The sequence below is a fragment of the Coenobita brevimanus genome, chromosome 32, assembly GCF_032717465.1.
Source record: "Coenobita brevimanus isolate Jiangsu-jjx chromosome 32, ASM3271746v2, whole genome shotgun sequence".
Taxonomy (NCBI): Eukaryota; Metazoa; Arthropoda; class Malacostraca; order Decapoda; family Coenobitidae; genus Coenobita; species Coenobita brevimanus.
Genome location: NC_136985.1, coordinates 9,117,135 through 9,144,572, shown reverse-complemented (window position 1 = coordinate 9,144,572; position 27,438 = coordinate 9,117,135). Strand labels below are relative to the sequence as shown.

The following is a 27,438-nucleotide window of genomic DNA, read 5'->3' as shown; positions in this document are numbered from 1 at the left end:
ATTTAGCAGTCTGTTCTACAACTCTTATAAAGCAAAATAATTAAATATAATGCATTAGTCTAGGCTAGTCACTCCTGTCTCTCATTCAAAGAAAAGTGGCTGCTCGGGTTATAACTAAGGCAACTGCTAAGAATACTGTACCGGTCCCTCGTACTCAGTGGTACCATCGCCACATTTTATCGGGCGTTTGGACTATTCTGATATACCGTAACCTGGCCTAAAACAATGTGCTCGCTGCTTCTTCTTATGTAGCATGCTTTTGAACAGTCAGGCCACGCTATCAGTAATTACTTCTTTATTATTAGGAACTTACTCTTCGTCTCCAATTTATCCTTTTCTTCCTCTTTGTGGAAAATGGTACGGTGCATGTGAATCGTACAAATACGATAATTAGTGCAGTATTTCGCAAAATTAAAAAGAAGATATCTTAGTGCAATGAAATGAGATCCTATACTTTTTAATGCTGGAAAATTATCTACATTATATACTGTATAATGCATCTGAAAAGAATGTTTGCTACTTTGTTACAGGGTGAAAATATAAAAAGACACTTTTTAAATAATATGAATGCTAATATAATTTCTAGTTACATTCAGTAAAAATATGTAAAACACTGGTGTTTTATCGCTGAACGGAGTCTTCTTTGGAACAGATTATTTCATTTAATTCATATAGCTTTGGTTCAAACGTGAACCACATCACATTACCTGTATACAAGTAAATGCCAACAGTCCTCAAAATTCTTAATCTTTTGATTTAAACCATTCTTTCATGTTTTGAACTTTGATGATAATTCTTCAGTACATAGGCCTATATAGGACTAATGTGATTTATAGAACCATCTCATATATTCCCATGTATCTCCACTGTTACTGGGAGATACAGGTATAAATTTCAATGAATAACACGTTTGGGCAACATTTGAAGTATATGTCACGTTTTCAAGAGCCACCTGCCACGGACTGACATAACTGTTTACAAACCTGCTCCTACCGGCACATGAAAAGCCACTAGAACATTCCGTTAACACTTCTTGCAAAATCCGTCATTTTTTAGTTTATGCTGATAAAATGCCAATATAAAGCATTACAAATGCCTGTGCATTTTAGTAATCAAATTAAACCACGTATTATGCCACCCAGATAAAGTCATTGTAAAAGCAGATTTCACTGATTTTCGCCTATAAGATCCCTGGGAAAACACATTATAGGAAATGCTTCTTAAACAAACACAAAGAGAGAGAGAGGGGGGGTAGCTTTCCAAGAAGTAACACCACAGAAGGTCTTACGACCTGTACCTCAGAGGTACCATGAATGAATTTACCAGATATAAGATGTTACTCAATTCGTGTGACGAAAGTATAGCAGAGATGAAGGCTCTCTCCACCCACCTCCTCCCCCTGCAGAACGGGCACGTAAAAAGAAGTATAATTAACCCGAAGGAAGAAAGATAGACTATGAAATTGGAAGAAATATTCAATGAACCACAATGTCAGGTCTGGTATAACCCTGAACTGCTCTGTTGACAAAGTGTCAGCTACCTGTGCTGGAAGATGATTCCAAATACAACAGACCTCATACGTGAAAGAAAAAAAAATGTCTAACGTATCATGTGGAATCATCACTGGAGGGGTATTAACAACCGATTAAGATGGAGCAACAAGGCTATTATAATGAAAGTAACTTAGTCACTGGGTAGTGTTGAGGGGAAAATAACACAATACCGTAAGTAGATCAGTTATATATCCGTTTTACAACATGGTTTTCTCTTCACATGCTGGTTATTTAACATAATTCTGGTATCATGGTTTGATATTCATACTTCTTCAACACACTGTTACCAGACCCATAAACGGAGCTGGGATGCTACAGACAAGTAATGATTTTTATCATCCGGTTTTAGCAAGACGAGGCGATAGATTTTGTGTGTGTGTGTGTGTGTGTGTGTGTGTGTGTGTGTGTGTGTGTGTGTGTGTGTGTGTGTGTGTGTGTTCGTACCTACTTGTTCTTACCTAGTTGTATGTTTACAGGAATGAGTCAACCTCGTACAGTCCCGTGTTTTTGAACCATTTTTATAATACATGTCTTTAAATTTATGAATTATTTTGGCACAGTTTCATTCGGTAGTGCATTCCACCGATCAACTGCTCTATTTGGGAAACTAAATTTCCTTATGTCTTTATCACCTCTCTTTTCGTACAATTTTCTGCAGTGTCCTCTTGATGTTGCTTTCCCATAGGTTATGTACCATTTACGTCTATTTTCTCTTTTCCTGTAATGCATTTATATTATATAATCATGTCTCCTCTTTTCCTTCTCTTCTGTAATGGTGGTAGGTTTAATTTTTCGAGTCTTTCTTCATAGCTTAGGTCCCTTAAACTTGGTCCCCATCCTGTAGCGGCCCTTTATACCTTTTCAATCTTATCTACTTGTTTTTTGAGATGTGGATTCCAGACTACTGATGCATACTCCAAAGTTGGTCTAATGAATGCTACTACCTTTCTCAGCATGTCTTCATTTATATATGTGTATGCTACCCTCATATTAGCAAGCAGAGTGTACGTGTTCCTTACTTTTTCATTTATGTGGTCAGCCGGTGATAGTCTGTTATTGATAATCATGCCTAAATGTTTTTCCCCTTCTGATGTGTGTAGGGTTGAACTTCCTAATTTATAGTCCCAGTCTGGTCTTTCTTCACTTTTACCAAATTTTATTGCATAATATTTGTCCACACTGAATTCCATTTGCCATCAATTGCTCCATTCATGAAGCTTATTTAATTCCCCTTGTAGCTCTGTGCAAGAGTCTGTGTAATCTCCCTTTGTATTTTTGCATCATCAGCAAACATGTTTAGGTAGCTTCCATTTCCAATGTTGCTGTCCATGTCATTTATATATACTAAAAACATAAGTGATGGCAGCACCGAGCCCTGTGGAACTCCATTTGTCACTTCTCTCCGTGATAAGTAATATCCCCTTAGCACTGTTCGCATTTCCCATTTACTGAGAAAATCTTGCATTCAGTCGTACAGTATACCTTGGATTCCTCCTTGATTGTACAGTTTCCATCAAAGTCTTTTGTGTGGTACTCTGTGAAATGCTTTCTTGAAATCCAAATATGTGCTGTCTACCCAGCCATCTCTTTTCTGTATCATTTCTGCAACTCTGTCGTAGTTACTTAATAGATTGGTAACACATGATTTTCATTTTCTAAAACCAAATTGTCTTTCAGTTATCATATTGTGTTTTTCCAGGTGATTTACCCAAATTCTTTGTATCACTTTTTCTGACATCTTGTTTACGACGCTGGTCAGTGATACTGGTTGGTAGTTAAGTGGATTTTGTCTCTCTCCTTTCGTGAAAGGGGGAACAATGTTTGCTTTCTTCCAAATATCAGGTAGCTTTCCTTGTCTTAAGGATTCTTTGAATATTAATTGTAATGGACTGCTTAACTCTTTTGCACATTCCTGTAATACCCAAAATGAAAACTCGTCAGGACCATTGGCTTTTCCCCTGTCTAATTTCCTCATCGCTTCCTGGACCTCTTGTTTTGTTGTACGTATATTTGTTAATATGTGTGGGAATGCTTGTTTGTCTTCATCTCTCGCAAATCTACTTTCTTTAGTAAAAACTGACTGGAAATTTATTTTTAGTACTTCACAAAATCTTCTTCATTGATACAGATTTTCCCCTCATCCATGGTGGATGGTACTTTATCATTAACTTTTGATTTGCTTCGTATGTAGCTGTAACCCAATTTCGGCTGATCTGTACTTTTATTTACAATGTCTTCCTCATACTACCTTTGAGCTTCTCTCCTTATCCTTGTATAATCATTTCTTGCCTGCTTGTGGTTGTTATATGCTCTCTTATATTTATGTCGTCTGTATCTGATCCACAACAAATCTGTTTTCTCTTTTGCAATTTTACAGTCAATATTAAACCATTTCTTTATCCTTATTACCGTGTCTTTGTGCAATGAGACATAATGATGGACTCCTATTTCGTAAAATTCACAGAATTTTTTATATATAACATTTATAGCATGTCTTCTTAGCTCCTTTTGCCACTCTATATCGTTGGAATACTTCTTTAGGTCATGATAGTTTCCCTTCTTGTAATTTAGCCCCTTTTGTAATTTCCATTACCTCTAACTATATCATATGCTATCCTGAAATTGTACTTTAGTACTGTATGGTCGCTTTTGCCGAATGGCGGGTGACAGATTATATTGTCAATTTCATTTTCATGCCTAGTGAATATCTAGTAATGAGGGGTCTTCTGGTCCTCTTTTTCTGGTGTTCTCCTTTACATATTGTGATAGAATGCATTCCTGTATAAGATCCAAATGCTTTTGATCCCAACAACTTTCATGGCTTTTTACATCTAGTATATTCCAGTGTATATATCTGTAAAAATCTCCCAGTAGTATAATTCTGTCAGCTTTTTCCTCCATTCTGTATTGTAGGGTTCTTAAACTCTGAAATGTCTTTTCTGCCAGGTCTTCATATTCACCTCTGTCCCATGTGTTTGTCTTGGGTGGCATATGTATATTTGCCACAGTTATTAAACCTTCTGATGTACTAATCTCTACTGCAACTAATTCAACTGATGAAGGTATGTCTATTTCTATCTCTTTTACTTGAAGTCTTTTCTCTGTTTGTATCATAACTATTTCTTTCTTAAAATTTCTGTCTTTTCGCCAAATATTGTACTCATCCAAATTTTAAGAGTCGTTTGATATCCCTGAGGTGAATATTATTTCTGTTATACAAATAATATGATGCTCATTTTCTATGATACAGTCTTTTATCTCTAATAATTTGGGTACCATTCCAACTACATTTGAGTACATTAACTTAGGCATTTTGTTCACATATTTGACATTGGCTGAGTCTTCTATTTTGCTTTTATTTTGTCCCTGCTGTTTATGTGCCTTTTTTTTACATGCAATCCTACTACTTTATGAAACAAATACTTCCCTCTTCATCTGATCTTGCATCATTCTTTCTTTTTGCTTCTTCCCTCTTTTGCTTTAGTAATCCCCATTTCTCTTAAGTCAGGCACCTTTTTATCCACACTTCTTTGTACTACTCTGATTCCTTAACCCTCTCGCACTCTTTCGACGCCACCTGTGTCCAACCACTTCCAAGTACTGAGTGACAGTCTCTCTCTAGCCCAGAACTCACACTTCTCACTCTCCTCACTCAGCGATTCATGCGGTATCAGAAACTGATTTCAATCATTTCATTCCCCCGCCCATATTATAACTGTATTGTTTTGAAACTGGTTTATGTTATAAATTAATGAATGATCTTCCTAATGAACGAAAAAAAAATCTGAATAGAAGGAATTACCATATTTTATCATTCACTTAATTATCTAATGCTCATTTACTCTATCTATCTATTACCAGACGCCTCTATCCCGTTCGGGGTGGCCACAAACAAATCGCCTCCACGTCGCCCTGTCCCCTGCCATTTCACTGCCCTGCTCCCGACTCACACCCCCCTCTCTCATATACCTCTCCACCCCATTCCTCCATCTCATCCTCGGCCTCCCCCTCCTTCTCCCCCCGCTCCACCTCACTCACATACACTTTCTTCGTCAGTCTTTCACCCTCCATCCTCTCCACATGGCCAAACCACCTCAGTATATTCCTTCTAACGTTGCCTATCACATCTACAGCCATACCACAACGCTCCTTTATATTTTCATTTGTCAGCCTGTCTCTCCATGTGACTCCACAGGCTCCTCTTAAATAACTCATTTCCACTGCTCTCACTCTTGACTTGTGTCATTCCAGCAACGTCCAAGCTTCACTTCCATACGTTAGAGTTGATATCACAATACTGTCATGTAGTAACTTTTTCACTTCCATGCTCACTTCCCTGTTTCTTATCGCTGCTTTCAAGGATCCAGCAACCTTTCTTCCCTGCTGTACCCTTTCAAGCACTTCACCCTCCAAACCTCCATCCTTACTCATCACACTACCCAAGTACTTAAACGTAATCACATTTTCCAATTCCTCATCATCCATCCTCGCTGTACATTCACTGACTTCACCTCTCTTAAAGACCATCACTTTACTCTTCCCTGCATTCACCTTTAGATTCCGTTTCTTACACACTCTCCCAAACTCATCCACCAATCCTTGTAGCTTCCCTTCGTCTTCATTCAACAACACAGTATCATCTGCAAACAACAGTACATGGAGTTTCCAAACACTACCCTCTCTCACCAGGGCCACTCCAACATCCACTACCCTACCTTGTACCTCTTTTATTATCCCATCCATGTACAGACTGAACAAGCACGGAGACATGACACATCCCTGTTTCAACCCAACCTTCAAATAGAAAAATTCACTCAGTTCACCATTCACACGCACTGCAGCCTTAGCACCGTCATACATACTCTTCACAGCATTCAACAACTTCCCATCTACTCCATATATTCTTAGTAATTTCCACAATCCATGTCTATTGACCCTGTCATATGCTTTCTCCAAATCCATGAAAGGCGCATACAACTTCTTTCCCTTCTCTAGAAACTTTTCCACTAAAGATCTAAGAATGAATATCTGATCTACACAAACTCTTCCCTTCCTAAAGCCTCCCTGTTCTTCTCCAACTAATTCCTCTGTTCTTTCTCTAACTCTGTCAATAAGTATCCTACCATACACGTTTCCTATTATACTAAGAAGACAAATGCCCCTATGATTACCACACACTTCTTTTCCTCCTTTTCCTTTGTACAAGTGAATAATTATACCTGACTTCCAATCCTCCGGGACTCTACCTTCCTCGCAGGCCAATCTGCACATCTTCCACATCCATTCTACTACTATCTCTCCCCCATGCTGTAGCATTTCACCACACACTCCATCAATTTCTGCGGCTTTCCCCAAGTTACTCACAGACGTATAAACATTTCGGCAATGATTATAGAATATGGTAGAGCATTTATCTGCGATCCATTTCGTAAAAAAAAAAAAAAATGACACTCTAGCTATACTAGATTTATTTATTTTTTTTTATGGCATACGGAATATCAATAGTCGTTCATCACACCTGGCCGCTCTGAGTGAACTGTTTGGAATCATTTCATTCTCGCCCGCCCAGGCCTCACGCTCCCTGCATTCCTCACCCAGTGATTTGTGCGGCATCGAAAAATGATTACAATCATTTCAATCCCCTGCCCTAATGTTTAACTGTATTGTTATGAAACTGATACATGTTACAAGTGAATAAGTGATCTTCCTATTGAATGAAAAAAAAATTAAGGATGTAAAACTCCATGCTTTGTCGTTCAGTAATGTATTCATTTACTTTCTGACATACAGTATATACAGTGTGTAAGTACTGTATATATGTCAGAGAGTAAATGAATACATTACTGAAAGACAAAGTATGGTGGTTTATATCCTTTATTTATTTATTTATTTTTCATTCATTAGGAAGATCATTTATTCATTTGTAACATGTATCAGTTTCATAACAATACAGTTAAAAATTAGGGCAGGAGATTGAAATGATTGTAATAATTTTTCGATGCCACACAAATCACTGAGTGAGGAATGCAGGGAGCGTGAGGCCTGGGCTGGCGAGAATGAAATGATTCCAAACAGTTCATTCAGAGCGGCCAGGTGTGATGAACGACTATTGTTATTCCGGTTGCCATAAAAAAAAAAATCTGGTATAATCTCTACAATATTCTATAATCATCACCAAAATGTTTATATGTCTGAGAGTAAATGGGCATTGAATAAATAAGTGAATGATAAAATATGGTAATTCCTTTTTTTTTCTTTCATTAGGAAGATCAAACAACAAATTGTAGTTAAAAAAAAAAATCCAGCAAATTATATGGTTGGACTCAATCTACTTCGAAAGAGTGTGAGCGGTTGTGTTCTTCACCGGGCCCCCGTGAATGAAAGGGTTAATTTTGTTAGCATTTTTTGATAACTCTTCTACAGTGTTCACACTTTGAGGGACCTTGACCTGTTTCTCTAATATTTCCCTAATCTCTTAAATTCCTTTGCATCTTTCTCACAAATTACGTCTGATACTACTTTCAATATGTTTATTATATTTACCATCTCTTTGTTGTCTCTGGTGATTCTGTTTCTTATTTCTTCTTCACCTCTTCCAGTGATGACTATAGATCTGTAAATCCCAGCTGTTTCCTTTATCAGCCTTGGGTTCTTCCGTATGATGTCTATCACCTCTTTTGTCATGGCTTTTGCTTCAGCCTTGTTTTTTAAATCTTGACTTGTTTTGGCTACCTCTGCCCGTTTATGTTGTATGTCCTCTGTGTAGTTTCTCATAATTTAATTCGCCTGAGTTATCTTATCATTGTCTCTGTTCTGCTCTATCAGATCACCTGCTTGTCTAATTATGTCTTTATCATCATTGTACTCCTCCAAAACTCTTTCAAGGGTGACTACTGTATTTCCCATTTCGTTCACTTTCTTCCTCAGAATGTCTACCTCAGCTTGTAGGTCACCTACATTATTGGTGCATTTTTTCTGTTAAATTCTTTTACCAGTTCCTCATTTTTCCCCTTTTGTTGGCACAGTTCCTTCCTTATTTCATCCAATTCCAGTTTGAAAGTTTCTTCCAATCTGTTCACTTTCTCAGCTAATTCATTAAATGTAACCAGTTCCACCAGGTCTGTGTAGTCATCATTTTGTTTTATAGTGTTTTCCTTCCTCTTACCTAGTTGCACTTCTTGAAAGTACGCCATCTTATAGAAATATATTTTCTACTTACAGTTTAGCATGTCCGTTCCGTCAGTGTCGGAATTTACCCTGGTCTCGTCTGTTTACCGGACGCAGCTCCTGTTGTCTGATAACGCAGCAAACTCCTCAGGACTCTGACCACTTGATATACTTCCTTTGGAAGTATATCAAGTGTGTGTGTGTGTGTGTGTGTGTGTGTGTGTGTGTGTAAAAGTTATGGAAGAATATTCACCAAACCATAATGAAACAACAATTGCATGAGTGGACACAAGTGATTAACTTTTGGTTAGGATTTGATCGAAGGTGACTGAATACCAGCCGTCATACATCAAACTGCATGGCGAAAATCTCAGCAATAGATAGAGATATTTTCTTATAATTAGGGTCCAAGATATTTTGCCAGTGATTAGCATTTGGCCCCCAAATGCTTTTGTTTTTTATTTCACTAAAAGTTTAAACAGATTTCACGAGATTTCTAAGTTTAACGCAGCAGAAACCATTGTTACCCTGGGGTAACGGTTTGGCGCATTTTCAAAACATAAATAAGGAGGGAACCCCAGGTTGGGTCCTATGATCTTTGGTACTATGACATGATAGATGAATGGTAGTAAGTTAAGAACCTTCCCCACAAAATCCCATCTGCAGCAACTCAGGGTTTTGGAGGGTTAAGTGTAGCTGCAGAGTATGTCTTTCATGACATTCTTTAGAAGCTGCAGCAAAATTCTGTTATCATTTGCGTGAAGATACCCTGCCATGCCTCGTCCTGTAATAGCTGCTCCACAGTGGAACTGTTGAGGTGTTTGAGCAAATTGGGAGGAACTTCAACTGCCCGTGTCAGAGTTTCATCTTCTGTGTTTGCCTTCAGGAGACTATTGTCAGAAACAAGGCTCTCTCTGCTCTAAGAGGATATACAGTTCTCCACTCACCAGCTGTTATGGACTGTGATACTCGAGGTGGCTGTCCTCTACTTTGCTGTAGCCTACTGTCTGGTCTCTCCTTCAGGCTGTGGCTGTTCAGTTACACCTGGGGAGGAGTTACATATTCTGTTGTCTTTATCTATCCCCCCCCCCCTTTCACGCCCCTCTGTACCATGACTACTTTATTCGTCAGCTTCATAGGCCGTTTGTTCTGCTAGGCGACGCCATACATTGTGGAGTGAAACTACAGTATATGTAACACCTTTGGTGATCTCCTGGCATCTACTGCTGAGGATTTGAATCTGGCTCCCCTGAGCACGGGAGAGCTGATACATTTCATGTACAAACTGGCATTCTATCTGTTATTTATCTTACATTGGTCTCCCGTGATTCTTCACTGAACTTTTCATGTGAGATTTTGTCTCATTTGAATGGTATTGATCGTTAACCCCTCTTGTGGTTAAAGCATGCAACTATGTGTTGGTGAAGTGTGTCTTTCCCTGGTGTTTGGGTTTGGCTGACTGGGGAGAGTCTGCAGAACACTATAGTCTTGACTGCAGTGTTCCCAACTTTCAAACGGGTGATGATGCAGAGCAGTATTTCACAACGACTGTACATCAGGCTAGCCATTCTTTTATTCCACGAACGTCTGGAAAGTGTTGCAGGTGACATGTGCCTTGGTGGGATGAGGAGTGTGCTTTAGGCAGGTGTGTCCATAAAGCTGCTTGTAGGAACCTTAGGAAAAATAGAGATATGTTCTTATAAACTCAGCTTAAGAAAGCTTGTACCCGTTATCAGTGGGTTCTGAGGAACTCGTGTCAAACTTGTGGAGAGCCTATGTCTCCTCAGCCACCTTATCCACTCCTTTACCATTGGTCAGGAAGGTGATGAGAATAACGGGTAAGTAATCACCTTCTCCTCCCTTGGTGCTTAAAATTCAGAGATCTGCTTTATCCAAGTCCTCTGAAGTAGCGTCAGCCCTGGCAGTGCATTTTTACAGTGTTTTTTGTTCAGATCCGTCCAAACCATTCAGCTTATTCCGGCATCAACAGGAAAGGTTAGGTATTTTATTTCTGTATACTGAATTGGATCCTCATGTTTTCTTTGCCGTCTGTGAATTCAAGGCTGCTCTCCAGCAGTGTAATGACTCTGCTGCTGGACTTAATGACATTCCTTATGCTATGATTTACCATTTGTTGTACGATTCTCTAGTTTTATTAGTAATTTACAATAGGATAAGTATCCACTAACTGGAGGATGAGTATTGTTCTTCTATTTTCTAAGCCACTTAAAAACTATTTTAATGAGTCTAATTATTGTCCCATTTGTTTGACATCACGTGTATATTTACTGCTTGAGAAGATGGTTAGTGGCAGACTAGTTTAGTAACTAAAGAAGATGTTTCTTTTCTCTGTGACAAAGAGGGTTTCATTGGATGAGACGTACAGTCGCCAAACTTTCACCTGGGCCACCTAGCCGCGAGATGTGGGTAACGGGTGCGGGCAACAGTGAACTTGTTTGTTCGTGTGTACATGCTCGGCGAAAGTTCGAATCATCAACTCTTCGTCTGTAATGAACCTCCATCGGAGTTCATCCCATAGATGGCTGAGTACGGAGTTGGGTGGGGAGAAAAATGTCTCAGGAGTAAGGCAGCTCTCCCATCGGCTCACCCAGTTGCATGAAACTGGTCGCACGGAAAATTGTTATGTGCCACAGGTCACGCTGACCAAGACCAAATAAATATGACTATATTAAATTTATAATAAGGTAATATTTATAATATTATAAAATAAATATATACTATTATATATAATCTCAGGGGAGGATACATCACGTCGGTCGACTCATGACTAGCTGACTCGAGGCAGTAGGCTATTCTGCCTCAGTGAACGAGTTTCAACCTCCGACATATACAGTTCCTGTCTCTCCTCCTTCGTTTAAAGTAATATAATCCCAGTGAGTAATCCTGTAAAGAATAATGACCTAACTTATCTAATCGTGTCTCGGATCAAGAATGGTATTTCAATAGGTTCAATCAAGACCAGCCCAAGACTAGCGAAATGCAAAACGAACAGACACCGGCATCTATTTTTCTACCGTAAGGGCCGGTCTCACGATGGTTCTTCTCCCCAGTATTCAGTAGACAGTTTTTAGCCATGGGTTTATCATGTAATAATGAAAAAGAACACGTTTATTAATATGTGATATATGTAAAGATGCGGTCTTTTAGATTATATTACTTACTGTTTTCAGTACTCGCATTATCTAATACTTTCAAGAAGTTCCTTTGAAATTTTATCAGTAAAAAATTGTTGACTGAATATTAGGATGAACTCTGAGGTTCACTCACTGAGCTCTATAATATGGAGAGGCTTTCTCATGGGTAACACAGCATAATTTATGTAGCCGCCGTCAGGGCGGCGCTAGTGTAGTGGCAGCCATGTTACACCACGCCTGATGCCTGCGTTTTTATACTGAGTTGCTCTGTGAGTTTTTGAAAGCAGCCAATGATTCCGGAAAATATAGTGCGATTGTCCACTGTGCAGCTTACGGATACAGAAATGGGCACAGGAATTCATCGAAGAGAGATGGCGCTACATTTCAAAGCAAGAAATATATCTTGTTGCTAATTCTTTAACATTACTGCCCCCTGGGGTGGGGCGGGAAGATTCTTCCCCAGTATCCCTGTTTTATACTCATTGGCTAAATGTACCCGATATAAGTCGTTGAACTAGGCAGAAAAATAATCATAATCCATATATGTTTTTGTATTATATGCGACGAGTGTATCTTTATTAATAACCACTGCTAAGTGGAAATATAATATTTGAATTTGAATTTGAGTTTTGGTGTTCCAATATGGTGGCCAAACTCACACTCTTGCATCGGAGATAGCCTATCCATTCTATAGAGCTCAGTGGGTTCACTACGGAACACGAGAGTTGATGATCCGAACTTTCGTCGAGCATGTACACATGAACAAACAGATACACTGTTGCCAGCACCTGTTACCCACCTCTCGCCGCTAGGTGGCCCAGGTGGAAAGTTTGGTGACTCCACATTAGACTACTTTATCAGATCTGAGTCAGCAGTCTTTGAGGCTATTGCATCTGGGCAACATCTCGTAGCTTTGTTCCTTGACCTTGAAAAGGCATATGATACAGCATGACACCATGGCATTTTGAATTAACTTCACAATTTGGGGCTGCATGGTCACCTGCCATTGTTCCTTAGTGACTTCTAGTTGAACTGCAGGTTTCAGGTCCGAGTGCTGTCCTCACTCTGTCCTACGAGTTCAAGCGGAAGGTGTTGCACAGAGGAGTGTGCTAAGTGTTCCTTTACATGCTGTTGCCATCAATGACATTTGATTCCCTGCCACAGAGGGTGTCTTCTTCCTTTTATGTGGATGACCTAGTGATATGGTTTTCTGGTTCCTACATGTGTGCTATTGAAAGGAGGATGCAGCTGGTGCTGGAAAGCGTTGCCAGCTGGGCAGACTGGGGAGCTTTCCATTTTTCTTCAAGCATGAGTGTAGCAATCCACTTATATAGAATAAAGGGGCTGTCACCCACTACAGTGCATGGAGAAGACTAAGTTTCTTTGACTGTCAGGTTACTTGAGTGTTACATTTCAAACTTCTCTGTGTCATGTATGCGAGCAATGAATTTTTTTGAAGGTACTGTCTCTATATCTCACACCTAGTGGGGTGCTGGTCCGAGTACACTCTTTCATTTGAATCAAGCCTTAGTGGGATCTAAGCTTGCCCATGGTTACGAGGTCTACGCCTTCCGTGCTGTACCGCAACTTAGTGTCCTCAGTCCTTCGCATCATGCAGTTTTGTGTCTTGCCACTGGTGCTTTCATATCCTACCCAATTCCTAGGTTGTGCAGGCTGATGTTCCTTCCTTTTGTGTACAGCACAAGTGGCTAATCAGTTGTTGCTGGAATCGCGTAAGATATATTCCAGAGTCATTTATTGCTGCTTGTGTATCATGGCAGTAATTTTTTCAGTATCATGTTTCTCATCCTCACACTCCACATTCCTTTGGGTACAGGGTTATGGGGGATTTGGGTCTCTCTGCATAGCCTGTCTGCCCCAGTCGGTTACAAAGAATTGCACAATGGTACCTTCCCGAGATGCAGGTGTTCAGGGATTATCAGGATACTAAATCTTCTCTCTCTTCTCTGGCGCGTCATCAGCCGTCAGGTATTTTTGGAACATACCATTCACAGAGGCACCTCTCCCTGTATATAAAGATGGCTCAAAGTGACACACTCACTGTTTCTCTTCGTCACACTCCACATTCCTTTGCATACTGGGTCAGGCCGATTATGAGAGATGTAGGTTTCTCTGTAGTGTGTCTGTCCTGTCCAGCTCAGAAAAATCGCCCCATGGTGCCTTCCTAAGGTGCAGGTGTGCATGGATTCTGAGGTTACGAAGTCTTCTGCCTCTTCTTGGGCTCTCCATCAGCTGTTTAGGAACATTCGTCAGTTTACAGAGAAACCGTCCTTGTATACACAGATGGTCCAGAGTCAGACACTGGTATCAGGTCTGGGGTGAAATTCCCAGATTTTGCAAGGGCAGGAATTTTTCTAAATTCCACTAATTTTACATTAGAATTTAATTCAGCTCATCCCCTGTCCTTGCCGTTCTCGAGTAAGGCAAGGGTTCATTCGCATGTCAGTGTGGACGGCAGTGAGATGGAAGATATACTTGCAAAATCTGTTTCTTCTGGATGACCCCCGCTAACTACTCCATTCCTGCTACCGATATGAGACCATACTTGAGGTATGTGATTCTTAATCGCTGACAAAGCCTGTGGGATGCTGTTGTTAATAATAAATTAAGGGATGTTTTTCAGAGGGTGTTAGTACGGAGGGTTCTCCCCTCCATGTCTTAGCGATTGGAGGTGGCTGTTGCCCAGGTACGCACTGGGCACTCATGGCATAGTCATGAGTTCCTAATGTGTGGTGGGGCTCAAGCGTTTTGTGCTGATTGCTTTGTTCCCCTTACTTTCCATCACATGCTAGTCGTATGTCCGAGTCTGGGGGACCCGTGGTGAAGGTTTCTCCATAGGCATGGCAGGACGGATGGTTCCTTCTCACTGTCCTTCATACTTGGGGTGGCTTTTCATATTTTAATAAAGAAGAGAACCCCAGTGTAGGGACCTATGAGCTTCGCGACTATGTGCCAATAGGCGGAGGGTAGTAAGCTTAGTACACTGCCACCAAAATCACTCCCACAGGAACTCTGGGAGCTAATGGGTTAAAGATGTGAACTTCTAACACCTTTTATAGTTGATTCATGATTGACTTACTGTGTTGCCATTTTTTCCTTGTTAGAGGCATCGACTTTGAGTAGCCTACACAGGTTTTAACGTTTATTCCTCATCACATAATCGAGCTGTTGCAGCGCCACAATATATATTTCCAATTATTCAGTTTAATTCTCTTGTCATCTACGGAAAATTTTTAATCATCTCAGGATATAACTCTTGGAAGACTTGGAATTAGTGATGACTCGTTCACTACTAGGGATTTGTCTGCAACTGGGTAAAAGTGCTTGGAGGTTGCAAAAACAGAATATGTAAGACATCATTCTTGTGAAATAAATAACTTCTTTACTACAATGATATCTTTAAAAATATTGCTATCTTCAGTTATTGTGACTCAGATTTCGTGTATAAAACATATTAAGCCAGAAGATAAAATTCTCTTACCCACCTGCGATATAATCCTCAAACATTTATCAACCTGAGGTGTGTAGGGGGCATCATGAGGGACTGGCCAGGCTATCGAAAGCTGTAGCAGCTTTTCCTTGCCTATATACAAGCGGGAAGTGCCATCTAGTTTAGCAAAGTTCCGGGATATTATCTGCTGCAGGGTTAGACGGGCACCAAGATGGGCACTCCTGAAATAAACACAAAAAATAGTATAAAATAATAATTAACCCAGACGCTTTCCCCACCTAGAAACAGCATGAGGTATGATATATAAGGCCGGAATATTCGGTACTGGGAGAATAATGCATAGCATGGCCAGCAGAATGGGCCACATAATCATTCGTACATCATTCAGTCCTCTGGAATTCGGGCGCTCTGTCACATGCCAAACCATCTACACGTTTTTTCTCCTTCAAATTCAGCTGACAAATGGCTTTTTAACTGGCTGTTAATATTAAAAGGTAAAAAACGATAAGAGCATATTCAGTATTAATAAACAACTTCATGCCCTTCACGTGAATGAACCATTTCTGCAAGTAAGGACATAAATAATGGTTCATTTAGGCTCAAACCAGGAAATATTTATTCAGATGAGAGACATATGGACAATGAAAGGATTAAACAACGGCTGTACAACATCTTTTTTTTTTTTTTTTTTTTTCAAGTCTTTCATTTTCAAAGTTTCTCTTAATTCCTTTACTTGTAGGACGCATTTCCTATTTAGTTCCACTTAAAGTCAGATCACTGTATTCAGCCTAATATGAAGGGATTATTGAAAGCTGTATCTGGTTTTCATCCTCTAAAGGTCTTCAGTATAATCGTGTGGGGATCGTAAGATGTTAACATAAAGTATTTGGTGAACAAATGTAGCATGAAAACTAACCTGGACTGTGGCGATTTAGTCCACAGTTTCTTCGTTTAGAGGTTCCTGTCACTATTCCACCGAATATTTTATTGCAAAGGGAAAATATCATTTATAAACGTGTCGTATTTTCTCTCTGTAATAACTGACAGTAATGCCAGATAGTACTCTAAGTTCACTCTGAATGACATATAACAGACTCACTTCATATAACAGGGGTCACTGTTTAAATAGCTATTGTGGCCCGTATTGTCGTTGGCTAAGGAAGCTCCACAACATCATTTCCTAAGCGATTTATTTTGCTTATTGCACTTTACTGTTATACTTCTTGTTATATGAATCCTCCAAACATCGCCGTACTTTGCATAAATAACGTACAAAAGGATATTAATCAGCCACATCCAAAAATAAATTGCTACGAATGATGTGCTAGGGAGCTTTCTTACCCAACAAGAATACGGCCTGTGTCTGAATGAGATGCATTATTTTGAGAACAGACTAAATATAAAAGAAGTACTTTTTCGCTATTCTGGAAAATTGTATCAGTGTGCTTACCTGCATTTTTTAAAACTCTCGGATCAGTATGATAAAGTTTTGGAAATCCAAAACCATAGGCAAAAATGTGTTTATGAAATATTGTGAAAAATTACAAAAGAAAAGAAAAAATCTTCATAAGTTTTGCTCAGTTATAGTTATAATTTGTGTTCCTCCAGCTTTATTTGTTCATAAACTATTGCCATGACTCTTTGTGAGGTCAAAATACCAAACAAATTATCTCCATACAGAATTATAGTTTGTCTTCTCCGGATAATAAGTAATTGTTTTAAGTAATTACATCACATGGAAGTCACTGCTATAAATGGTCGAGAATAAATACAGTTGACAGAAGCACTAGCGAGACCCCTACGTTCTACTGTTACCTTCAGTCCGCTGACACTTGACTTTTCAACCATGCAATATCCAAGCAATGTCATTCAGGTCTGGAGAGATTTTTCAAACAGGTGAGGACGGATCGGTCATCCATTTACCCCTTCATGACAAGAGATCTGCCTAAAGCCGAACAATGTCGTCTGAGGAAACATGAATAAATGAAACAAATGCATTCAAGGGCCGAATGCTAATCGCCTGCCAAAATATGTCATTGGATAAGGTACAAATTACCCACAAAATAAATTTAAACAAGATTCACAAAACTCTACTGAATTCAGTCACCGCACTTCGCAAAAAAGCCCGTCGATATTAAAAAAACAGGCAACAGTTTATGGATTTGAAATTCGTTAAAAAGCAGACTTTACTGATCTGCTATCAGACCCGCTAACATGTCGAAACGACAACCTCGCTGATACCAGTACACCAGTCCTGTGTGAGGCAGCCTTAGCATGTTTTAAATATGGATGGCTGATGTTAGTGCCGAAGTGGTGACATGTGAAGGTGTATGGAGCAGTAAGTAGAGGGACTGCTGGATCTCAAGGAACGGGGTATGGTGCTTACACCCTGATTCGGACACATTTTAAAAAATCATGATATTAAATTATCTTTCCTGGAACAGTAACTTAAGACAATGTATAATATACGGTATGTAAAGAACAAAAAATACTTGTAAATAATTGATAATGCCGGTACATTTTTCTTTTCTTTTCCACTTGTTCATATACAGTACAATAGTTATTTTTTCTACTGCAAATGTATATGACAAAAGATTTACATACATTAAAGAATCAGATTTATTCATGCAAGCATCCCAGTAACTTTAATTATCATATGTCACTCAACGTATCTCCGAAATACCAAAAAATCATGTAACAAGTCATCACCCATTCCCCCACTAAAATCTTCAGACGGTAACATTCCAAATGACTCACGTGGTAAAGCGAATATCCTTACTAGTACACCTGCAAGAATTGCTGCGATACAAGAAGTCAGCTACAATGTCCCAGTACTAGAACTTCATTCTCCCGTAATTGCTCCACTTACTCTAAAATACGGACTAGATACATACAATCCATCCTAGACAATTTACCAACCAACAAAGCTACAAGCCCAGGTCGAATTCCTCCAATTGATTTGAAAAAGTGCTCCCCAGAACTTGCTTATGTTCTAGTTAAATTATTCAGGCTATGCTTACGTACTTCTTCATTCCCTAATTCTTGGAGAGAAGCCAATTCCAACCCAGTTCTGAAAAAAGGAAGTTCCTGTGACCCCTGTGATTACAGACCAATATCGATCAGGTCTTCTCTTGGTAAAGTATTTGAAATTGAAGTGAATAAGCACATAATTAAACATACTGAATTCAACAGCTTAATTAGTGATAGGCAGTATGGTTTTCGCCACGAAAGATCCACTATTGATATACTCAGTCTCCTGACTCACACGATCCACCAATCAGTTGACCAACATGGAGAAACTGATGCAGTAGCCTTTGATATTTCTAAAGCTTTTGACAGAATGTGGCACCATTCACTGCTATCTACAGTAAACTCCCTATCGATGTACTAACATCTTTTGTTTTTCTGATATCCTCATATTTCAGCGACAGAAATATAAAGTAGATGATGTATATTCAAATATCCTTCAGTGACCAACGGCGTGCCACAAGGATCAGTTCTGGCTCGAACCCTATTCGTAATTCATATTAATGATCTCATATGTCACTCATAATCAATTCATTCGTATGCAGATGACTCAACACTTCACAGTTCATTCACACTTAAATACCCATTCACAAATTTTAATCTAACTCACAACTCAGTACAGCCATCTCCATAAATCAAGACTTATCTAGGATGACTGAATGGGGACAAAATAACCTTGTCTCATTTAATGCTAGTAAAACCAAATATATACAGTTTACTGATAGACAAACAGTGCCAGATTCCTATAATATCTTCAGTGCTACTAATATTCCTATCTGCAAAAGTACTGAAATTCTCGGTGTTTCACTTAACAATGCCCTCAGCTGGACCTCTCATGTCAGATCATTTGCTAAAGCTGCCTCAGAGAAAATTTGGATTATTGTACAGAGTTCGTAGTTTCTTCACTGATGAGCATTTAGCTATAGTTTATAAGAGTCATGTGCACTCTCAGCTGGAATACTGCTCACCCTTGTGGAATGAAAGTGGACAGGTTGCACTAAAAGAACTAGACAAAATCAGAATAAAGCTCTTAGAAATATCAGTAAGCTTGATATTACAAATAGACTTCCTCCCCTACAGGTAAGAAGGAGTATTGCCTACCTTCCATTATTTTAGAGATACTTTTATGGCAAATGGTCAGACGAAGTTGCATCCATTGTGCCACTTCTCCATACCTTCCCTTGAGCTACATGGACATCTGGTAACTCTCATAACTGGAATGTCACACTGCCATATTGCAGAACTTCAGCCTATCAGAAATTTTTTATTCCCCGAACTGCATATCTTTGCAACTTGCTTTCCAAGAGTTGTTTCCCCCCAAACTTCAACCTTCAGCTGTTCAAGCACAACTGTTACAGATTTTTATGAATCGAGGAGACCAGTAATGTGGTGTATGGATTTTTTTAGTAATTTGTTTTTCTTTTCTCTGTTCTGTTATTAAAAAAAAAAAAAAAAAAGTATTACTGTAAGTAAAACCAACTCACTTCATCTTCAGAGCTGCGTTGAGTCCGTCCATGTCATCTCCCTCGACCATCATGCTCCCAAGTTCTCTAAAGGCACTTGATTCCGAGTTTAAAAAGAACTTCGTGTATGTACCACCAGAAGATCTTGCTGTCACCCTGTAACATGTACAAATAAAAATTGTTTAATTAGTATTACTACTGAGGCCCCTAGAATAACGCAACACCAAAACTTAACTTCAAGATACATTTATTTATTTATTTTTTTTATTAACTTTAAAATTGGCCTAAAAATGTCATATTTGCATCTCGAATGCTAACTTGTGACAATTAATTAAAACCAAGATATGATGCTAGTCACGAAGAAGTGCTATGGAAAGAAAGCAAGATGTAGTATTGTCTCTTCCTGCCACTGAGTTTCGTGAAATAAGCTACAGATTAAATAAAAAAAAAATAACTGGGGCAAGTTAAACAGAAAGACTTATTGAGCTATAGTGTTTTTATTTGGCCTTTCTGTCTACCGTTTATTACAGCACATTCCTTGCATTTACCCTATTGTAGTATAGGAATAATAAAAATAAAGTTACACAACTGTCTGAATATATGATACGCAATGAACTGAATAATTTCCAAAGTGCTACAGTATGTGTGGATCTAGTCCACGTATTAAGGCAGACAGTGGAGGAAGCATAAGCGAAAGACAGTACGGCAGTGATGTCTCTGGAAAACAATGCTTGTGGAAGTGAATAAGGTTGCGAGAGCGGTGAGCACAAAAGCAAAGAAAAAAAAAGAAAAAGTAAACCCGGATGATGTATTACGTGGTACTTGAGAACATCATTTACTGATTCTTTCAGTGTTGCCCTGCTTCTGAACAATCAAGGCTGAAAGTACCGTATCGAAGGATTTGAATAAAACACCAGCTGCTGTGTGAAAACTAACTCACTGTGTGATGTGTTGGTTAATGAGGGGAAAAATAGAACTGGGGGTTTAAGATCTTTGATGCAGTGATAGAACATAACCAAAGGGCCCAGCATTAACTTACTTTTTAATTTCATCCAACACCTTTGCATCCAAACGTTTGTTCTTCGATATCTCACCTGTCAATTACTTTGACCAGCTCCTCAATTGTCTCTGGTCTTGGTGGCAGCCTTGGGAGGGTGAGGGAAGCCATGAGACTGGCGCGATATGCTGTGCCCACCACCACACTGAAGAACAACCAAGTGCCGACCAGGATGTGGTTGGACTGGCTGGTTGAGAGGCGTCCGTACAGTCCCTGGCCCAACAGGGTGCCCACAGACTCCAGCACCACCGACCCAGTACTCAGCACTCCATGCCGCGTTTGCCACGTTTTCCTCCTCGTAATCTGTAAAACATACATATACAGTGATATACGTACATATACAATAATATGAATGTGTAGCTGTTTCATTATTGTGTCATTGGGGCGAGCAGTGATGTTTCGGACAGTGGAATGGTTTTGATAATACGAGCCATGATAGAAAGTGCACCTCCTCGCATCTGCTACCGTCAGGAAGACACGCAATTCTAATGAGGTCATTTGCACATTTTTTTTTTTTTTTTTTTTTTTTTTGCCAGCTGCTTGGTCTGTCCAGTTTCGTAAAGTAATTTTGATCTTTTTCTGCATTTCTTAATGTAATTTTTCGGCTACATATAGCACGCTGTAAAAGAGTGAAAATGTCATGGAATAGTCAGATATTGGTTATAGTGAGGGTATGATTTATTATTCATTATTTTAGAGTTCATTTGATTAGGAATGGCTAAAGTTCTTTCTTCGTCGAAAAAGGCAGACCAAATTAAAACTGTATGAAAGCAAAATTAATTAATAATTCCATGTTGTGGTTTCAAGAAATCAACAAGTGTGAAGTAGCCCACCACTTACATGACAGTGGTGGCTGTAGTATATATAGGCTCGGGGTGGAAGTAACAATCCGAATCCATTCTTTACTCATCTATACCATAAATATGTATTCCAGCAAAGTGTTTAAGGATATGTTGTATAAAAACAGCAATATATATTCTTTAATTTCTTATTGCATGAATCTAACATCATCCAAGAAGAGTCGTTGTACTTATAGCTGCAAAATTAAACTGATATTTTTCCATTATATTTCTTTGTTGCTCACTCTGACTTTCACCTGTGAGTCTCATGTTAAACACTCACTTGAACCTATCGTTTGGAGTTAACTGGAAAAGATAATAGAATTAACCTGACCAAGGGAGTGTTCATGGTGCCAGAATAAGCAACTGTCTCCATTGACACATTCACCTAAATGTAAATCGTATACTGTTGGCTCATGTGATATAAAAGGGAAAAACAAGAAAACGCGACCATGAGAGGGTTAAATGCATCATTGTCCTCGGTGAGTATAAAACAATAAAGAACAATGGCAACAGACATATTTGGCACCATACGGGACTTCGCTAAAATGAAGAACAATATTGTGCTTCGCTAGAGTAAAGCACATTTGTGTAAATATCCTGAAAGAGCTAAACTGAAGCATTGCCTTGTGAAAATATATTTTCGTGTGTGTAACTAACACTGGAAGACGACCCTGGGCTGCTAATTGAGAATGTCCCACGTCTAACTTATTTATGATAAACAACAATAACAACAACAACAACAATAATAATAATAATAACAATAATAACATAAGGAACAGTTTTCTGCTGCCTGTTATTACTAATACTGGATGTGCCCGTGCCTGACCACTTGCATGTTTACCTTGACAAGTGTGAAGCAGACAGTCAGCGTACAAGCCAAGACACCGATCCACACTTGGCCACTTAATGGGTAGCAGAAGCTCAGCCAACTGGGTGTTATGACCGGCGTGGCCATGGCGAATTTACCAGCAGTTTGATCATAGGAGAAGGTGAAATCCCATCTGGAACCATTGGTGTAATTAAAGAGGCTACGTTTGTAGATGTTATAGCCATTTGTTCCATCTAACCATAGGAGAGAATCTGTTCTCGAACAACAATAATAATAATAGTAATAGTAATAATAATAATAATAATAATAATAATAATAATGGTAATAATAGCAGTAATAAATTATTATTAATAAAATAATAGTAGTTATAATAAAACTAATATCAATAATAACAAAAATAATAATACGGTAACTAAGAATGAAAGTAACGCATTCGGAATCCGGATGCTAATTGCCCACCAGAATATAATGTTGGACAAGTCCAAGATTTTGGCCATATCTTGATATTCTGAAGGTTTCATGTTGATAGCTCAAGCCGTTTTTGAGATATAATTGCGCCACAGGCATGCTGTAAATAATACTTGATTTTTGGCAGCCATGTTTATGACCTAAACCTTGACCTCGAGTGCCCATTTTCGAACTCGGCCAAGATTTTGGCCATATCTTAATACCTTGAAGGATTCATGTTGATAGCTCAAGCCGTTCATGAGGTATAATGGGAACACACACACACACACACACACACACACACACACACACACACTGAGGCAGAGAAGATCATTATTGCTCCACATCGTAAGGTGGGGGATAACTACAGGCCCTCCTAACGGGGGAATCACACCAGCCGCAAGCCGATACATATCTAGCGCGGCTTGGAATATGACCTTGACCTTGACCTACTTTCACCAATTTCTAACTCGTCGGTTTTCATCCCTTCTACACACCTGTACAATTTTGTGATGATATTTTGAGCGGTTGGAAAGCTATCATGATAACAGACCCACAGATCTTGACCTACTTTCACCAATTTCGAACTCAAAGATTTTTTGTCTACTACAGACCCGTAAAATTTTGTAATGATCTCTTGAGCGGTTGCGAAGTTATGTGCCAACAGAAACACGGACAGACAGAAAGATGGGCAGGTTGAAAAAATACCAGCTTCGCTATTGGAGCTAATAATAATAATAATAATAATAATAATAATAATAATAATAATAACAATATTAATAATAATAATAATAATAATAATATTATTATTATTATTATTACTATTATTATTATTGCAGCTGAAACTGAAGTCACATCTGGAAATTACCGGAATATTACAGATTTTTTATATCTCCAGGTTCATCATCATCTTATGGCTCCATGCATACCTTCCAGATCATTTCCTTTACCATCGAACAGTGTCAGACTACAGGAAGCTACGGTATATTATTTACAACTCCATCATCATCTTCCCATCCATCTATCCTTCCAAGTCCTGTTTATTATGTTGGGAAAACGAAAATAACCAAGAATTAGGCGGAGGAAATTTTTTTTTTCTTGTTGATGAATCTATAGTCCTTCTTGGATGCACTACCAGACTATAACATGTTGGTACTGACATTTCATCGGCTGAAATAAGATTCTTTTTAAAAGATGAGTTAACCGAGCCAGTTTCTAACCCCTTCATTATGGGTTGGACTTTCTTAGGCTTACTAATGTTGCTTAGTAACATAAGTGAACCAAAAGAAGTGTCATTACTGAGAACAAGCAAAAGAATGCACTTCCATATTTCTAAGCAGTCATTAGAAGAATGTTCTTGACTTCTGTGCACTGACAGGTTCATTATCTAGTTACTCCACTTTAGCAAGTAAAACAAAATTCAAAAATTATTTTCCTCATCACTTACGTTATCTATAATTAATAATACATTAGGCAGTTTCAGATTACATAGGGTATCTCTATCTTTTGACAATGTATAGGTTTTCTTTGCTGCATAAAACTATGTGGAATTGAAGCGGATTATCAATAACAACAGTGAACACTGCAGTGCAAAGGTGCCCTTAGCCTAGAATCTCACCTCTCTAGATCTTGTGGAATTACAGGATATATCACTGTTGCCATGAATGATTTACGAACCTGCATCTGATCTGTCACCTGCAAGTAAATATAACATTAAAATATAGAAATGAAAGCCCCAGTTTATATATATATATATATATATATATATATATATATATATATATATATATATATATATATATATATATATATATATATATCCTCGTGTGTCATTTTTACCATAAACTCTTTCAGGGAAATGTTTCGAACTAAAAATTATGATGTAGCATTCCTTAAATCTTATCAACAAGATGCCCTTCCTAATTTGAAAGAAACTGATCATTTTTGTGCATAATAAAGTACGAGCCAAAGGCTCCAAGTATAATAACGTATTGTTCTTCGTAGGAAGAACGAAAAAAAATTCGTCACGTTTATTTCGAGATGTCTGGACTGGACACATAGTTTAAAAGTTTAGAGGTCATAGGTAGTGTGAAATACAGAATGATGGCAGTTACTGATTTGATCATTTTTATACATGAGGACTGAGAAAACCTGGTAACCCTTGCAAACAGGAAAGGGGACTAGGGTTCACTGCTTGGCGGATGTTATATGGCTTCCGTTACTGGGGAGGGACAGAGGCATTCACTTCAGAACAGTAATGATCTTTGAAGTGTCAGTAAAATATGGCAGGATATACAACGCTTCTGTGAAGTGCGAGAAGCATGATGCCACAAAGAAGCAGGGGGATGACAGGAAGTTATTCCTTTACCTCCACTGTTTTTTTAATACGAGAGAGAGAGAGAGAGAGAGAGAGAGAGAGAGAGAGAGAGAGAGAGAGAGAGAGAGAGAGAGAGAGAGAGAGAGAACTTACAAAGTCAAAATTATCCCTTGGACAAAGCCAGGAAACTGTCCAGGAATAATGGACAATCTAAGGCAATTTTCCTTTAATTTTCTAGTTTTGCCAGCTAGGAAATAAATAGAATGAAACATAAATTATTGCTTTTGGTACCAAACTTTTATAAGAGAAATATGATAAACTGTAAATAGTAAAGTTAATAACATCGTGTAAATAATGAGATATATATCAAAACAGAGAGTCGAAAGAAACCCATCGGTGCATATCAAATCAAGAAAAACGACGTCACTCACAAACAGAGGTGCACTGTGGTTGAAATTATCTATGTACATACGGAGGGTTCATAAAAGACACCAAATAGGATATCCCTGGGTTTATCATGCAGTTTTAGGTGGCACTGACGAGACCGATGAATGGGCTACTAAATATTGCAAAACGAGGCTGATATTGAACTCCGATGTAATATTCAAAGTAATTACTTTACAACAGCAACAGATAGTAACAGCAAAAGTTTGAATGTAGACTAGTATATAATTCTCACCTCGTTCCAGCTGCGTGATGGAAGGACACGGAAAGTAAAATTCAGGGTCTGGGCAACCGTAACCAGCTGGTTGTAGTCAGTGCCTGAGTACCTGGTGGTGTTGCCCTCGATGGACTCTTGCCAGTAGGGTTCATATGTAAAAGCCGTCACGTTTATCGTCGCGCCATAGAAACTGCCAAAAATAATGTAATATTCTGATCGGACTGAAGTTGCAGTGCAGCATTAGGTGGAAGTGACTTTTTATTCAACCTATGATAATGTTGTAGGAATAAAGGCTATTGGGTATTATTCAAAGCAAGTATAGGTTCTCCATGACAAATTTTTATCATTATTACTGGATTACTAATATTAATTTCATTTAAGTAACTGTTTCTCTGCTCGATGTTCTCTTTGATTACATTGTCCATAACATGTATAGTCAGCCACAAATTATACCTGTTTTACACTAATCTGCACTAGATTTTCAACCTTTCACAACATATTTTACAGACCTCCGGCAGAAAAATTCAAAGCTGTATATCTACTTCATTTCCATAACACTTTCTGAAGACTAGCACCATATTCTTGTGTTAATCTCTTGTTAAACCCATTCAAGATGAAGAGATGACAGTTTTAAGCCAGATTAAAATGAAATGGTTATAGCTCAGTCTATATTCGTAATTGGGATACATTACTTATATTTTTCCGGTTTTGTAATGTCCAGTAATTTCAACAGAGTACATAAGATACTCCAGTTCTGAAATGGCCAGTAATCTGTACACATTACTTGGTGTATTTCTCCGGGAAAAGGGTGGGAGGTGTGAGATAGCGTAGACCTGATGTGGGGGTCCAGGAAGCCACTTGCAGCACCCGGGCACCGTCAGGACTGTACGGCAAGTGAACCAACATGCTGTACCTGCACAATACGTTTGAAGTTTTCAGGCAGAATGAATTATCTTTATTCCCTCCACATTACAAGGGTGTAATTTTACATTTCCTTTAGCTAATGAAGAGACAGTTTCATGTAGTCTTTGGGAGTTATATCTAATCGAGGCTATAATTAAACCTTTTCGTTAAGAGAAGTATAGCTAACCCCTCAGTCTAAAAATTGTCTCCTGAATGAAATATTCTGTCGGTAGCAGGAATGAACGAAAATAATATATATATATATATATATATATATATATATATATAGATATATATATATATATGAAGTTAATTCCACTTCTAGTCTGTTCGTCACATTGGGCCATCTTTTCGATACCTTGGATGTTTTCTATTGATTAATCTTGCCCAGTTATTTGCTTCCTACGTGAGCCATTGGTTCTATATGTCACGGGTTTTTTTAAAGTAAACATTATTAAATGATAATGTTCAATAATACTGAAGAGCAGGGACAATGAATTGTCTTGCTAAAATCAAGCAATAATTACTTTATGCCGGCTTGCTTC

The 27,438-nt window shown here is 38.5% G+C and overlaps 1 protein-coding gene across 1 annotated transcript in view; it reads right to left on the bottom strand.

Moving 5' to 3' along the window:
* The window catches only part of LOC145395587 (ionotropic receptor 93a-like), a 62,345-nt gene extending 35,447 nt beyond the window's left edge, over positions 1–26,898 (bottom strand). Inside the window, exons 1-7 of the mRNA XM_080269158.1 lie at positions 26,775–26,898; positions 26,009–26,180; positions 24,631–24,707; positions 22,578–22,737; positions 20,932–21,197; positions 19,859–19,993; positions 15,382–15,568 (exon numbers count right to left, since the gene is read on the bottom strand). Of these exons, the coding sequence (XP_080125284.1) occupies positions 15,382–15,568; positions 19,859–19,993; positions 20,932–21,197; positions 22,578–22,737; positions 24,631–24,707; positions 26,009–26,180; positions 26,775–26,896 (1,119 nt within the window). The 5' untranslated portion in view covers positions 26,897–26,898. The remainder of the gene's footprint in view (positions 1–15,381; positions 15,569–19,858; positions 19,994–20,931; positions 21,198–22,577; positions 22,738–24,630; positions 24,708–26,008; positions 26,181–26,774) is intronic.
* Between the last annotated feature and the right edge of the window lie 540 nt (positions 26,899–27,438).